Source organism: Mytilus trossulus, chromosome 1 (genome assembly GCF_036588685.1).
Source record: "Mytilus trossulus isolate FHL-02 chromosome 1, PNRI_Mtr1.1.1.hap1, whole genome shotgun sequence".
NCBI classification, from domain to species: Eukaryota; Metazoa; Mollusca; class Bivalvia; order Mytilida; family Mytilidae; genus Mytilus; species Mytilus trossulus.
Genome location: NC_086373.1, coordinates 29,156,900 through 29,172,523, shown reverse-complemented (window position 1 = coordinate 29,172,523; position 15,624 = coordinate 29,156,900). Strand labels below are relative to the sequence as shown.

Sequence of the window (15,624 nt, the reverse complement as noted above, 5' to 3'; positions counted from 1 at the left end):
AACGAAAAATTGAAAAGGAATATGTAAGATACTTGGATATCATACAAGGAAATTTTATTGACAGCTATTCAAATTTAACATATAAAAGAGTATTTAGCTTGTTTTGGGTAAATAAATTCTGTAAAAATGCAAGTTATGTCATCAAAATTGACGATGATATCACTATTAACATTCCAATTTTAATTCTTTATCTTAACAATAAACACATCAAGAACGTTACAAACGTTTTAGAATGCAATATTGTTTCCGGAGCTACACCTTACCGTGACCCTAAAAACAAGTGGCATACGTCTCACTCTGAATATCCGTTTCCAACGTTTCCACCATATTGTGCAGGACCTTCCTCCATCATGTCTATTAATGTTATTCGACAAATGTATAATGGGACAGCTATTGTACCGTTTTTTTGGCTGGAAGATGTGTATGGAGGTGGATTTATTCCTTGGGTTTTAAACATAGAAATAGTGAGGCCGTTGTGTTTTATAAAGGATGTGCATCAAAGTATCAATGAACATCCATGTCATTTGTTTTACATAAATAATTTAAAGAAGGCAAGTGATTCATATAAGATGTGGAAAACAATAGAAACAAGTATCAAGTTAAGACAAAATCATACTTGTATGTGTTAATAAATTGAATTTTTATATACATGATTTAAGGCATTAATTAAATGATTTCCCCGGTGAAAAAAACCCAAAAGAAACACATTAAACGATACTAAAAAAGTAAGATATATTCATAAATGTTTATGACTTGTTTTAACTTGATATATTATTCATATAACAATTGATGAAAAACTAGAACTTGTTATACAAGCTCTATGCATGGGTAGTTGGCTTAAATAAGAAACCTTTTCATGTTTTACTTATCATTGAAGCTGAAAACAAAAAGTAATATACCAAATAAAACGAACTCTGAGGAAAATTAAAAACGAAAAAAAAAACGATTCAAATGTCAAAATCAATAGCTAAAATGTACTAAAAGCATGTATTAAAATAGCTAGCTTAACATCTTATTGTATAAAAGTTGCACACAAGTCCATTATATTCACCACGATGTGTGAAAAAAACCAAACAGACAAGTCACAAATGTCAAACATAGGGGTACAACATGCGCAGTTAACAGGGTATTTGAATCTTAATTACTATAAAAACAAGCAATATGAATTTTCAGTTATGTTGTTCGCTCAGATAGTACATGCATAACCAAGTGATATGTCATCAGTTTAAACTACTATGAATCGACATTAACATTCAGATATGACAGAGTTAATTGGTCAGAGCTATTCTATTCAAACATTACACCAACGGTTGTACGCAATTGTGGAACATTTAGAATGAGCAATATCAGAAACATTTAAATCGCACATTCTTCATTTAGTTGGCTTCCATACTCTGTCGTGTTTCATGGCGTCGATTAAGAAACTTAGGGGGATAGTGGTCTGTAGGATTACTTAATCTGTTCTCATATGTGTATACAACAGGGCCCGTTGATCCTTTGATGTGGTGGAAACAGTTCAACCATGTTGTAAGAGCATTAAATGTTGTGTATGAGGCGTTGGCTGCTTTGCAGTTTTCTGCTGTCTTTAAATAGTGCAAAGACAATGATTTTATGATTTCGTTTCATGATGAATATGGTCACACCTGTCTGAGGTAGCCTCAAATTTCAAAAGTTACCAGAAGCTAGTCAAATTTAATTGGGTATGGAGAGATATGGCGACAGAAAAGACAGTTATTAAAGATTCAAAAGGCCGTGTTATTATTATAGCAGGCATTGCAAGACAAAAGTCTGCATTCATTCGATGATCTCCCATCTGTCACGTACTCACAGAGTTTATTGTAGAAATGAGATCCAGATCTGAATTTTATTTTGCTACCAAAAAACCCTCTCGATCAACAACAACGGCGAGAAGAAGAGCTGGCAAACTTGTTAAAGCACATGTTTAACACCGAATTACAAATCATTTTGATATCAAATCTCATCACAAAGCACTCTATAACATCCCAACTACCATGCATGCGCCTAAGGACATTGAATAATTACTCTCAAAAGCATTTGATGATGGTATGAAAATGGTAAAATCGTTTGTCAATTGTGCGTTGGCAGAAGGTAACAACAGTGCCTTCTATGGACAAGTATCTAGATCGAAAATTAAAACCTTCGAAGACTTAACGAAAAAGTATAAAATTAAGTGTATATCAGGAGATCTTAGAGTACCTAGAAGACCAGAATTAGTATTCAGTCAGTAGTTCTTTCGGGGTGTCGTGAAGATATTACAATGTTCTATTCCTCGGACCTGTTCCTACCTCTTCTTGTAAATGAAGACGGCACTATACGGAAAGCATGTGAGGCTGCTCTTTGCAATCAAATAAAATCAGAAGCTGTAACTGCTTGCATCAGTTGGCACCATAAGATTGATCTTCAACCGTACTTATCAGGCACGGAATAGCCTTAATCCAGTCATTGCATGTTAAAACATTTAGAACATTCGGTGACTTGGCTCCACGTTTTATTCAAAGCCAGAAAGCATGCCCTACAAATGCTGCTACAGTCTTTGATAGATACGATATTAGACATTCGTTAGAATCTGCCAAAAGAGTCATACGAACCGGAGTAAATTCGTGCCAGAAGTTATTTCAGTTAAAAGATGGTCAACCCATTGCAGACTGAAAAAAAGTCTTGAACGTTAACGCAAATACACAAGCCCTACATATCAAGAAGGGTCGCATTATGATAAAGTATTCAGATACAGTTGATGTCATACTTCTTTGTGTGCATTTCTTTCCATCTATGATACTATAACAAATGTAGCCTTTGTATTAGGTCAATACAGGATATATCGACCCAAAGAAGTATATTGACCACGGACTTCGTTCTCAGTCAATATACTTCTTCCATGTCAATATATCATTGTATCGACCTCATACAAAGGCTATATTTTTTTTATAATATTCCACAGATTACCAAGGTTAGTAGTCGGGTGCTGCTTTATTTGTATATAGTATATATACACATTTCTTGAAATACAATTGTAAAACATGTTAATGCATTGAAACTTATTTTTGGTGTCTTCGTCTATGGATTAAAGGAGTAGGTCCGGGAAGGACTCATTTTGGCCTCAAATTTCAGTTTCATCTGACAAAAGATTTTGTCCACTTTTAAAACACTTAAGTGTCTGTTTCACTTGATTCAGTTAGTTTATGTGAAACATTTTAACTGATTTAGTAGTCATTAATTACGATCCGATTCAAGCTCAAACATGAAAAATCTCTCAAATATGCAAAAAATCGACACTTTTCAGATGGTTTTTGTCAAAAATGAAAATGGCCGCATCCGTGTTCATCCACAACCTTTATATATGTTATGTATTATCAATAAATACAACTTACATTTCAATATTAAGGATGAACACGAATGCGGCCACTTTCGTTTTACACGGAAACCGTCTAAAATTTAACTAAAATGATAGAATTTTGAAGATTCCCGGAATTAAGCATGACTTAATGACGCTACAACCCGATATATGTGCATTACCTTGTCAAAAACAGCCCACATTTTTGTAGCAGAAGCTTTCAACTGTTCAATGAATAACTAAAAGTTTATATTTTAACAATTTTGTAAAACTGTTATATTTTAGTACCAAAAAGAGGTCTTACCGGACCTACTCCTTTCATTGTTCTGTTTTCGTTATATCTTTTAATATAAAAAAGAAGATGTGGTATGATTGCAAATGCGAAAACTCTCCACAAAATGCCAATATGACACACAAATTAACAACTATAGGTCACCGTACGGCTTTAAAAATGAGCAAAGCCCATACCCCATAGTCAGCTATAAAAGGCCACGAAATGACATTGTAAATAAATTTAAACGAGAAAACTAGCGGCCTAATTTATGTACAAAAAAGAACGAAAAATAAAAAGGTAACACATAAACAAAAGACAACCACCGAGTTTAGTGTAACAAATTGTATGCACCAAAAGCGATACATTGTACGACTGTTTTGAATTCTTCAATTTCATTCTTTATTATTGAAGTCGGATGAAAATATTTCAATAATATTCTGAAGGCAGATCCAGTATACTTCAAGAATATTCTTAAGGCATGCCAGTACCTGTCGCCAACTGGAATGGAAAAGTAGCAGGGCAAACCGTTGGTACATATTTTTCATGCAATATTTAAAGTTAGAGACAGGAATACGTTTCATTTGTAAGGTTTTACATTATATCGAAAAAAAGTGATTTCATTTGTAAAAACAAATGGTTTATAAAAAATACGACAACCACTCAATTACAGGTTTCGGACTTGACACAGGCACATACATAATGTGGCAGGGTTAAACTAGTTATGAAAGATCTAACCCTCCTCTTACTTGGGACAGTGGTACATCAGTACTTTATAAGTATTTACTTTTAAATTATGTTGAACAGGGCTTACTTCCTAAATAGAGCTAACAGAAACACAGATAAGACTTGGTTGGGTACTTATTTATCACAACAACAAAAAACCACTATATATACAGAACTGGGAGTACTCACCGCTATTGACAGTTATTTTAAAGCAAGAAACAACAAATGAAAAATCACGAAGCAAAAATATCATTCAGTATAAATCTTCAATGAAATTAGCGTAAAGACGGTTCATTTTATTATGGATTTTCCATGCATGGACAGAAAATAAAAAAGTCATAATGAGTTATGCAAAAGAATATCTACTAGTATATCTTTATTTCGTAAACACATGAACACGCTGCGAGCCATTACCTCTGTAGAGTTGTTTCCAGTTTGTAGTTAAATATGGATATCTTATTTTACCATACCATCTACCAGCGTTAAACTTAAGGATTTCATTATCATAATTATACTGTACACCTATAGTAAGAGAGCCTCCAGGTTTAGTTACACACCAAGAACGTGCTATAGCTATGATATCTCCCCATGGATTCAATGCATCCCCATATCGTCCTAATCCTGAATGTTCTATAGAGCTAAATGTAACAATGGCATCAAATTTTCCCAAAGTATTGTTTAGGTAACGCATACGAAATTCAAACGGAACTATGGTTTTTACTTTTGGATGTTGGGATGCAATACGACCATACTCCAATGTCAATACTTCGCGCGCACCTGCTGCTAATACGCATGCCTCAACCCATGGATTTTCGGAACCTATCACCATAACTCTACCATCGACAATACCGGGTGCATGTCTCAGAGCATATCTTAGGGCATTTGTTTCTCCAGTACCATAACTTCCGCCTAATTTTCCTTTCTTTGCATTGAATATCCATTCCTCAATAACCTTATTAGTCCAAACCGGTAATCTGGCTTCTTTACCTAAATACTGATTATCAAAATACCAATATGTTACTGGTATGCGGTTGTTCATTGTATATTCAACCATAAGATTTTTGGGAATTGATTTTGGTGCATGTGATAGCTCATGACCAAGGTCTATATATGCGTTTCTAAATAACGCGTAACAATCAATATCTGCGTTAATATGATCAAAATACGGTCCAGGTGATCCTTTTCTCGATGTATTACACAACAAACCACAGTCACTACGAATTACTTCCAAATAGTTTGTAGGAGGTACATGCAGGAGTACTTCCACATTATGTTGAGTTCCAATTATATTCCTTGTTTTATCATTCCATGACTTTAAAATTTTGTTCGGAATTAAAATCCATGCAATTACTAAAACTAATGATGTAGCACTTACTATATACATTCTCTTCAACTCCATATTTTTGGCATTATACGAAAATAAAAAGTCGAATTTGAGAAGTTATTTGATAGATATCTGCAATATTTAAATTAAAAGCGGATTCATTTAGATAACATGCATCGATTGTATATGTAATGTCCGATTGTTTTCAATTCCAAGATTGATCGCCATGGTTATATGTAGTCTTTAGGAATACGATCTATAAAAAAGATATATTTGTTAAGTCATGATACTACGATATAGCTTAGCAGAATTGATTATTTGTCAATGAGTTAATTGTTCATTTATATCACGGAATGAAAAAAACAGATATCTTAATTGAAAAACCTGGCCATGATCTTACCGGCGAAACCAAAAAAAATCAAAAACTTTTCTGCAATGAACATATATATATATATAAACGACGAAATGTCAAAATTCCTAATATGAACAATTTTTGAAATCTAATAAATAAAGGATAAGTGACGTAACGGTAGTTATAATGACTAATTTGTAAACATACAAATATACAGGTATTTTGGAAAATGTTGCGTTTATCCTTAATTGAGAAAAATTAAATGGCCTTCCAAATACCGTTTCGATCCCTAACATCACCGAAAAGACATTAATTGTCGAACTCCGGATCTGGTGTACAGAGTTTTGGAACTCATGTTTGTTGTATAACATCTTTGACGCTTTCAAGTTTATTGTTTTCTATTTAGTATTATTAATACCAAGATCCATTTTGTTATGTCTTGTGATCAATTTATTTATATAGGCGTAAAAAGTAATTTTCACATGTGCAGATATATATATATATATATTACAGGCATTTTCTAAATTAAGGGATTTTGTAAAATGACTGAATTTTTAGGCATTTTCTAAAATACCTAAAGCTGACAGGCATTTTGTAAAATGCCTAAAAAACCTAGTCATTTTGTAAAATGCCTGAAATTTGTAATGAAAATTTCACAAAACATGCAAAATGCCTGGTCTGTTTCAGGCAAATTGTGTAAAAATGCAATACATGAATTAGATGATAAAAATTTATTGTAAAGCTACAAAAAAGTGTTGATTAAAATAAATTATGCTTTAAAAATGCAGCCTGCAGGTTAAGTTTTTAAGTTTTACTAGTTTTAGTATGTATAATTAGAAACTCCATAGAGCAACAACTTTGACTAAGTACTCGCTATGTATTTGATTTATGATCTTCTTTTCATCATGATAGAAGGATATGTTGTTCTTACACCAGAACAAAGATTTACAAACCAATTAATTGAAAATTCTGATTGTAATTAGAAGAGTATTATATGGAACAGAGAAGAATATGAATCCTTTTTTAACAACATTAAGCCCAGTATCCAGTACTTCGGTACTGGCATGGAAATATGGATTTTTTGTGTTATTAAAATTTGCTGTTACAAAATATTAGAAATTATTATAAATTAAGGAATGTATCTCCCTCATGCAAAGCTCTGGTTCCTTTCACGGATTTGGCTATACTTTTAGCACATTTTGCATTATAGCTCTTTATCTTTTATATAAGCTTTGGATTTCAAATATTTTGGCCACGAGCATCACTGAAGAGACATGTATTGTCGAAATGCGCATCTGGTGCAAGAAAATTGGTACCGTTAATTTTATTAAGATTGAACTGGATGACATGTGGGCAGATTGTACAATAGTTCATGCAAAACCTCGACATGCTCGATCACAAGGAAGTGTCGAAAGAGGAAATGCAGAAATCAAAGACATGCTGGTTATTTGGATGAGAGAGAACAACAGTAAAAAGTGGAATATAAGGTTGAAATTTGTTCAGTTTGAAAAAAACAACAGTCATCATTCTGATAGCAATGACATGCCAAGAAAGTTAAGCTCTGATAACCCAAACGAACTTGACGAGGTCAGCCAACTTAATGCAGCATTAAATCTATCCGAAACTCAGGAAACATAATTAGATGTTCATGTGTGTGCCGTGTGTGAAAATTTATGTTTTTATGAATATCCAGTGTTCTACTTGTGCAAAGTACATACATGAGCTGTGTTTAATGGAAACATATCGGATACTTTAACTTGTCACCTATGTTCAAATGAAGAGGTCATGAGAAATGAAAGAAGGCATGCATCAGAATCAATGACAAAACAAGCTGTAAGATTGGGAAATCTATCGGAAAGAGTTTCAACAAAGGTGGATGTTGGAGTACATGTATTAGTTGCAATTCCCCATGTGGATCGAGGGAAAAGAGACCCGCGTTACCTTATGGCTGTTGCTACTGGAAAGGAAGAGCATGGTTATAAACTTCGAATTTAAGATGGAACACTACGTGGACTTTACACCAGGAATCAGTTTGAACTATTGGACATTAACTTTTTTGTTATTCAATGTGTAAATTATGATAATGAAATATCCTTTAGAAATCTGTTAGTAAAGTTTCTTTGTGTGATGGTCAAGGTTACACAAAATGTGGCTGTAGTGCTTGCGGTAAGACTAGATGTCACCCTTAACGTTGTCTTTGCAAAAAGTCAGGACAAATGTGTAACAGTCACCGTCATTCAAACACTACATGTAGCAACAAATAATTGTCATATTCACCCAGTAAAGTAAATGATTTAATTACAATTATAAAACTTTTACTGTTTAAATGTCATGCAATATTTAATGATGGAATAGGATTATCTTTTGATATTTCTAGTCGTTAGATTTTGAGTTCATTCCATTCAATTAAAGTCTTTGAGGCATTTTGTAAAATGCCTTACAATTTTTAGTCAATTTGTAAAATGCCAAAATCATCCAGGCATTTTAGAAAATGTCTAAAATTTTTAGACATTTTACGAAATGCCTAAATTAAGAAAATTTCTGTAACATATATATTCATCGGATAAATAGTAAATAAGTAACATGTTTACAGTTCCAGTTCAATCGATTTCATCCTTCCATTTGGACACTTTAGGATAACTGATTCAGCGTCGTAATGGGCGTGACTTCCCGTCATTAATTTTGATCGGAACGTTCATATACCAACTCCATTCGACAGGCTTCATACCGACTACATTTAAACATACGTTTTATTCGAATGTCAAGACACTAATTGGCGAGTTTTTGTATTGTGGGTATTTTATTATTAGACCTAATCTGGCAGCCTCTTTTAGCAGCCGATCAAAATAGCAGCCACTTTTTTCCAGCATCCAATTTTGATATATGTCTAAAAAACTTTAAAATTATCACATACTCGAACGTTCCAAAAATCTCAAAATCTAAGTTAAATTTAATTTAAGAACGGGATTTGACAATTTTACGGCTTTTATTGATTCTCAAAGAATTTCAGTCCGTTATTAATACCAATAATGATAGAAGCCACTTATGTTTTACGAAATTCTAGCTACCAATACGATATGTTTTATTTTAAATGTCTAAATGACCATAGATATTCAGCCTTAGAAGTGAACGTTGAACAAACCAACACAAATGACGTCAGTAACTAAAAAAAATCCCAAGCTTGATTTCTAAATCTGGCATATTGGTGTCAATGTGTATAGAAATATCTAGTTTCTACATAACTAATATTGAAAGAGCATTCAGGATTCAAAATTCAACACATCCACCAGCAGTGGCATCGACCCAGTGGTGTAAATAGTTATCAAAGATACCAGGATTATAATTTAGTACGCCAGACGCGCATTTCGTCTTCATAAGACTCATCAGTGACGCTCAAATCAAATATTTATAAAGCCAAACAAGTACAAAGTTGAAGAGCATTGAGGATCTAAAATTCCAAAAAGGGGAGCCAAATACGGCTAAAGTAATCTTCAAATGGGATAAGAAAATCCTTAGTTACTGTGGATTCATTATTATTCGTTGGATACCAATTTTCGTGGATTTCGGGCGAACAGTTGAACCACGAAATCAAATGTTCAACGAATGACAAAATTTCAATAGGCTAGTGTGTAGATTTCGGCAAAACCACGAAATCAAATATCTACGAACAAGTAGGTCTTCCTTAATCCACGAAAATGGGTACCCACGAAAATAAATTAATCCACAGTATTCGAAAATTCAAAGTTTTGTAAACAGGAAATTTATAACAATGACCACATTATTGATATTCATGTCTACACAGAAGTGTTGACTACTGGGCTGGTGATGCCTTAAGGGACGAAACGTCCACCAGCAGTGGCATCGACCCAGTGGTGTTAATAGTTATCAAAGATACAAGGATTATAATTTAGTACGCCAGACGCGCGTTTCGTCTTCATAAAACTCAGCAGTGGTCTAAATAGTTATCAAAAGATAGAAAGAAAAGAAAAATTTCCGATGGAAGTAAAAATTGTTCCAATATGAACCACCAATAAACATTTGTAGAAACCTGTAAATATCAACAACTTGTCCTATTTATATGGAATACAACTTTACAGTCCAGTCACAAGAAAAAAAATACAATATATCTTGCTTTTCCTTTAATGTATCAAGAATTTTTTCCAACTCGTACTTTTCCGGGATTTATTCTGATTCACTCTTCTCGACAGATTTAAGCTTTGTAGTCATCTTCTTCTGTTCACGGTACCAATATCGTAAAGCGGTTTTATTAAAACTGTATTTGAAATAAGAAAGTCGTCTTAACTGTATGAATTTGTATGGATGAATATATAAACAAGCCTAACCAGTGATAAAACCCGTATTTTTAATACGTGTGCACGTTGGATTAAACCCGTATTTTTAATACGTGTTAAAAGAAATTCGCTGCAGAAAAGTGTCAATACAGTACATACAACACTTTCCAAATTGCCAATACAGTTAAAAAGTATATTTAAACGAAACGCATTTGACAAACAGGTCGTACAACTGATGTTCTTTAACCCTGCTGACTGCCATTTGCGATTGCCAAATAAATTGATCACAAGATGTAACACAAGTATTAGCCTTTTTAAAAAAGGCTAGCGGTCTCGAGCTCTTAGCTGATGAAAATGGAAAGTATTCTCGCTTTGTATATTAATTCATTTAGAATAGCCACGTGCATCAATCAACAAATTTTACCACACACGTGAGGTCACACGTTATGAAGTAGCATTTATCGTGTTACGTTGTTGTTTACTACACTTTAGAAGATTCGGCTATTTATAGATAAAAGTAACCTGTGTACCAATATCATGAATATGCATGATAAACGACCAGGCAAAATCTAATTGCTAAAATAGAGAGGACATATCCGATACAATACGGGATTGAAGGAAATTTTGAATTGTCCTAACTAATCAATAAATTTTGATTATTCACGTCTCGTAATATCTTCCAATCAGGTAGTAAGAAGCATTTACGCATCGTTCAATTCTTAATATCGTATTTGAGGAGCCAGACGATAATAATGGATCTTAATATCAATCTTATACATCAATAAAAACAATAAACTTGTGGCAAATATGTTATACCACAAGCATGAGGTGTCAAAATATTTTGTTCACCATGTCCGGATTTTGACAAATAATGTCTTTTCAGTGATGTTAGCGATCGAAACGGTATTTTGAAGGCCCTGCATATAATTTACCTCAATTTAGGATCAATTCTTGAATTTGAAGAGTCAAAATAGGACGAACGGATTTCATAAGCTGGATGGAAAATATGATACAAGCCCTAACAAAAAAGTAGAAACAAGTCTAAATCGAAAAGTGCGTTCAAAGCTATGATTGCGTTCCACAATTTTTATACGTGTGCATGTAAAACAAATTTAGTTGTAGAAGGGCCTACATGCAGCACAAACAAAATTTTCAAAAAGACACAAAAAGTAGTATATTTTAACAAAACGAATTTGACTTACAGGTCGAACAACTGATGAACAAATTTCCTGTAATATATAAAGGTTTATAGGATTTTTTTTCTGAGACAAGTGTCTGTGAATAAAAGGTTGAAAGAGAATTAACGGAACGGTCAGATTTTTTTAAAGTGTCACATGGAGTAAAATAGAACGCACCATACGGTTCTAGTTTATGATCCTGGTCTTGCATATACTATAATAAAGTTTAAAAGGAAAAAGACTCACATTGAAATCATAACAAAAAAACGATAAATGAACCAAGGACAATTATGCTTCTATTCGTACCAAATTGATAAAAATCTAACCCGTATTAACTCCTTGATACGTTTTTTAAAGCCAAAGATTAGTTGGGCTTATTTGTGTGTTAAAAAAACTAACATTTTTTTTACATGCATTTAACTTTTTTAAGACATATTTATTATTGAATTATATGTATAGAAAATACCAAAGCGATAATCAACCATTATTTACAAGTTTAGGAACAAAGACAACAACATGAAATAAACTCCCTCCAAATCAGTCCACGAAACATCGCACTATATCAAGCGATTACAACTGAACTACAGGCTCATTCATACAAAAGTTGGCGGGGTGAAATATTTAAGCGAGACCTTCTCTTTCCTGGGATAGCGGTGTAACAGTACAATATAAAAATAAACTATAGAATCAGTTGAAAAAGGCTTAATTCATCAGATGGATAGCAAAGGAAATACATAATAACAAACACCTAGAGTTGACGTGCCCGGGTACATTTGTGTACTTGTACAGGGTGTACATACAACAAAAAAACGAAAGGTACTCATAGTTACTGACGGCCAATTAGAACTCGTTAAAACAAATATGCTTATAAGACTACACAATCAATCAATAATACACATCCAACAGATTAGTGTAATTTGATTTAATCTCAAAGCTAAGCTTTCAATAGGAGGTGCATGTACATGTTATGAACATAATAGTCTACTCGAGTATCAATTAATGATTATGACTGAATAGAGTACAAGGGTTCCAAAACATAATGTGACACTTGGACTCACTAGAAACTTCACCGTTTTTTTCAATTTGTTCTGTAACTACCTGTACTTAATTTATTCCATGTGCATATAATCTGTTGATATGTCATAATGTGTGTTTATATTGTTGTATATTCAATTAGAGCTTTATGTCATAATGTGTGTTAATATTGTTGTGTATTCGATAAGAGATTGTGTAATATGTATGTGATATAAACTAAATATTGACTCTAAATAAAACTAGCAAGCTATGAGTAAAATATCAAGCCTACGTTAAAAGACACAAGTGATGGCCTGTTCAAGTGTTCCTTGACAAAAATACAGCTAGCGTTCTCGAGGTAAAGGTTCAAGGTCACACAAAGTTCAGAACTGTAAGAGGTACATACACCAATCCTTGATGATACATCTACATGTCAAAGATGTGAGGTATAGGTTAAATTATGAAAAAGTTATTTTCTTGTTGTGTTTCTTGCAAACAAATCATAAAAATTGACCCCGATGACAAAAAAGAAGGTTCAGTAAGACCCTTTTTTGGCCCCAAAATAAAGCAGTTTTACAAAGTTGTTAAAATGTAAACTTTTAGTAATTTATTTGACAGTAGAAGTCTGCTGCTACATAAAAATGGGCTGTTTTGACACAACAATTGCCATACATCGAGTACTAAAACCATCAAGTCATGCTAAATTACTGAAATCTTCACAATTCTAGTATTCCAGTTAAATTTAAGACGGTTTTCGTGCAAAACAAAAGTGGCTGTATTCGTGTTCATCCTTAATATTATAATGTAGGATGTATTCTATGATAATACATAATATATATAAAGGTTAAGGATGAACACGGATGCGGCCACTTTCATTTTTGACAAAAACCATCTGAAGAGTGACATTTTTCGGCATATTTGGTAGATTTTTCGTATTTGAGCTTGAATCGGATCGTTTTAAATGACTAAATCAGTTAAAATCCGTTACATAAAATAATTAATTCAAATGAAATAGACACTTAGGTGTTTAAAAAGATGGTAAAAATCTTTCGTTAGATGAACCTAAAATTTGAGGCCAAAATCGGTCCTTTGAAATTTACAAAAAAGTCATATACATGAGTATACATCCACATATAAAAAAGAAGATGTGGTATGATTGCCAATGAGACAACTATCCACACAAGACTAAAATGACACAAACATTAAAAACCATAGGTCACCGTACAGCCTTCAACAATGAGCAAAGCCCTTATTGCATAGTCAGCTATAAAAGGCCCCGATAATACAATGTAAGATCATGTAAAACAATTTAAACGAGAAAGCTAACGGCCTTATTCATGTAAAAAAAATGAAAAACAAATATGTAACACATAAACAAACGACAACTACTGAATTATAGGCTCCTGAATTAAGACAGGCACATACATGAATAATGTGGCGGGGTTAAACATGTTTGCGGGATCCCAATCCTCCCCCTAACATGCCAAAGATGTTATGTATAGATCAAAAGAAAAAAAAATGATGGCCCATATGTACTATCACAGCGTAACTTGGTTTTATTTATTGAGGATTGGGGGTATATTTTAAACATGAATTGAATACAATCTGAAGGTTAAATTGATATAAAAAGTTTCGTGAATAATAGTAAGATATAGTAGGAGATATGGGTAGTCTTTTAAAAAACTTAAACAACACATTTTTATCTAAAAAACAATTGCCAATCTTAGTCAAGTTTGGTTTCTTCATCGTAGACCCCGTATTCACTTCAGACTAAAATTTGAATATAGAAACACAATTACTTACAAGTAAAGGGTATCCATCAACTCAATATTGCCTGATTCATCACTATTAAATATGCTTTTGTCAATTTAGGCAAAATTTTAAAGAAACAAAACAAAAAAAACAACAACAACATGTATACCGCTCTACCAATATTTCTGAACCTTCAAAACTGACCGAAATAGCATGTGATCCATGCCATATTTTGGTTGCCATATCTTTTTTTAACCAACGGTTCAAATCTTTTAACATTAATTCTCTGTAAAAATAGACCAAATATGACAAATTTTGGCCAGATTAATTTTTTTCGATTACTTTTTTTTAAGTTAAAATGGTCCAAACTAACAGTCTAATTAAAAAAAAATAATAAAAAAAATCTGAATAGTCTGGTTGCCATGGAAATCACGTGACATCATATGTATATATAAGTATAGCAAGGAGAAATGGCTAACATTGTATTTTATGGTGAAAATGGGATAAAGCATATAATGTTTGGTTATTTTCATGGGTATAAGAGAAGATTTCAATCATCTAAACTGCTAACTGACAAATAATTTAACATGATGTTCTGCTAAGCCTAAACACATACCTTTAATAAGCAAACTTTTGACAAATGTATCTGTTCAAGACCATGCTTTGTTTATTATATACTCATAAATATAAAATAGCTATTTAATTGACAAATGTTAACAGTGGGTAAAATATAATGGTGTAACAATACGATTTTTCTATATTTCAAAACTTGGTCGCATGATTGATTTTATTTGATCATCTGTTTATTGCCATATCATTTTCAGTTTGTTTATGACTGGTGAGATCGAATATTAGTTTGGTATATTTTGGTTCTACTGCATGCTTCTTAACGCCAGTCTCTCTTCTAGGAAATATTTATTAATGTTTTCACGTTATATTTTACTGTCGGGGGGGGGGGGGGGGGGGGGGGGGGGGGGGGGCGCTGAAGTACATTCATTATTCATTTTTCATTAGTGAAAATTCAATAATGGATAATGAAATGACGAATTCAGAAACACGGGATATGGTACTAGTGTCACAGTCAAAGATTTTCCTTTATTTCATAATTTCTTTTCATTTTGCATACTGAAATACAAACTATTTCATAATTCATTATTCATCACTCAACGTTGAATAGTGAATAATGAACATGATGAACTATTTCCTTATACATTATTGAATGTTGAATAATGAAAAATGAATAATGAACTAACTTCAACTTTTATTGGTTTCCATTCAAACAGATTGTGGAAAAGTTTTTCTAAATAATGTACATAAAATTCTATTACATCACCATTCTTTCTAGCCTGGTCAAACTTTCTCA

The 15,624-nt window shown here is 32.8% G+C and overlaps 1 protein-coding gene across 1 annotated transcript; it reads right to left on the bottom strand.

The window, feature by feature from the left end:
* Nucleotides 1–4,725: 4,725 nt before the first annotated feature.
* LOC134711455 (uncharacterized) lies at nt 4,726–14,933 on the bottom strand. Its single transcript, XM_063572095.1, has 2 exons — nt 14,878–14,933; nt 4,726–5,929 (listed from the first exon to the last, which is right to left on the bottom strand). The coding sequence occupies exon 2, from the start codon at nt 5,746–5,748 to the stop codon at nt 4,726–4,728; it is 1,023 nt and encodes a 340-aa protein (XP_063428165.1). The 5' UTR covers nt 5,749–5,929; nt 14,878–14,933.
* Nucleotides 14,934–15,624: the final 691 nt, after the last annotated feature.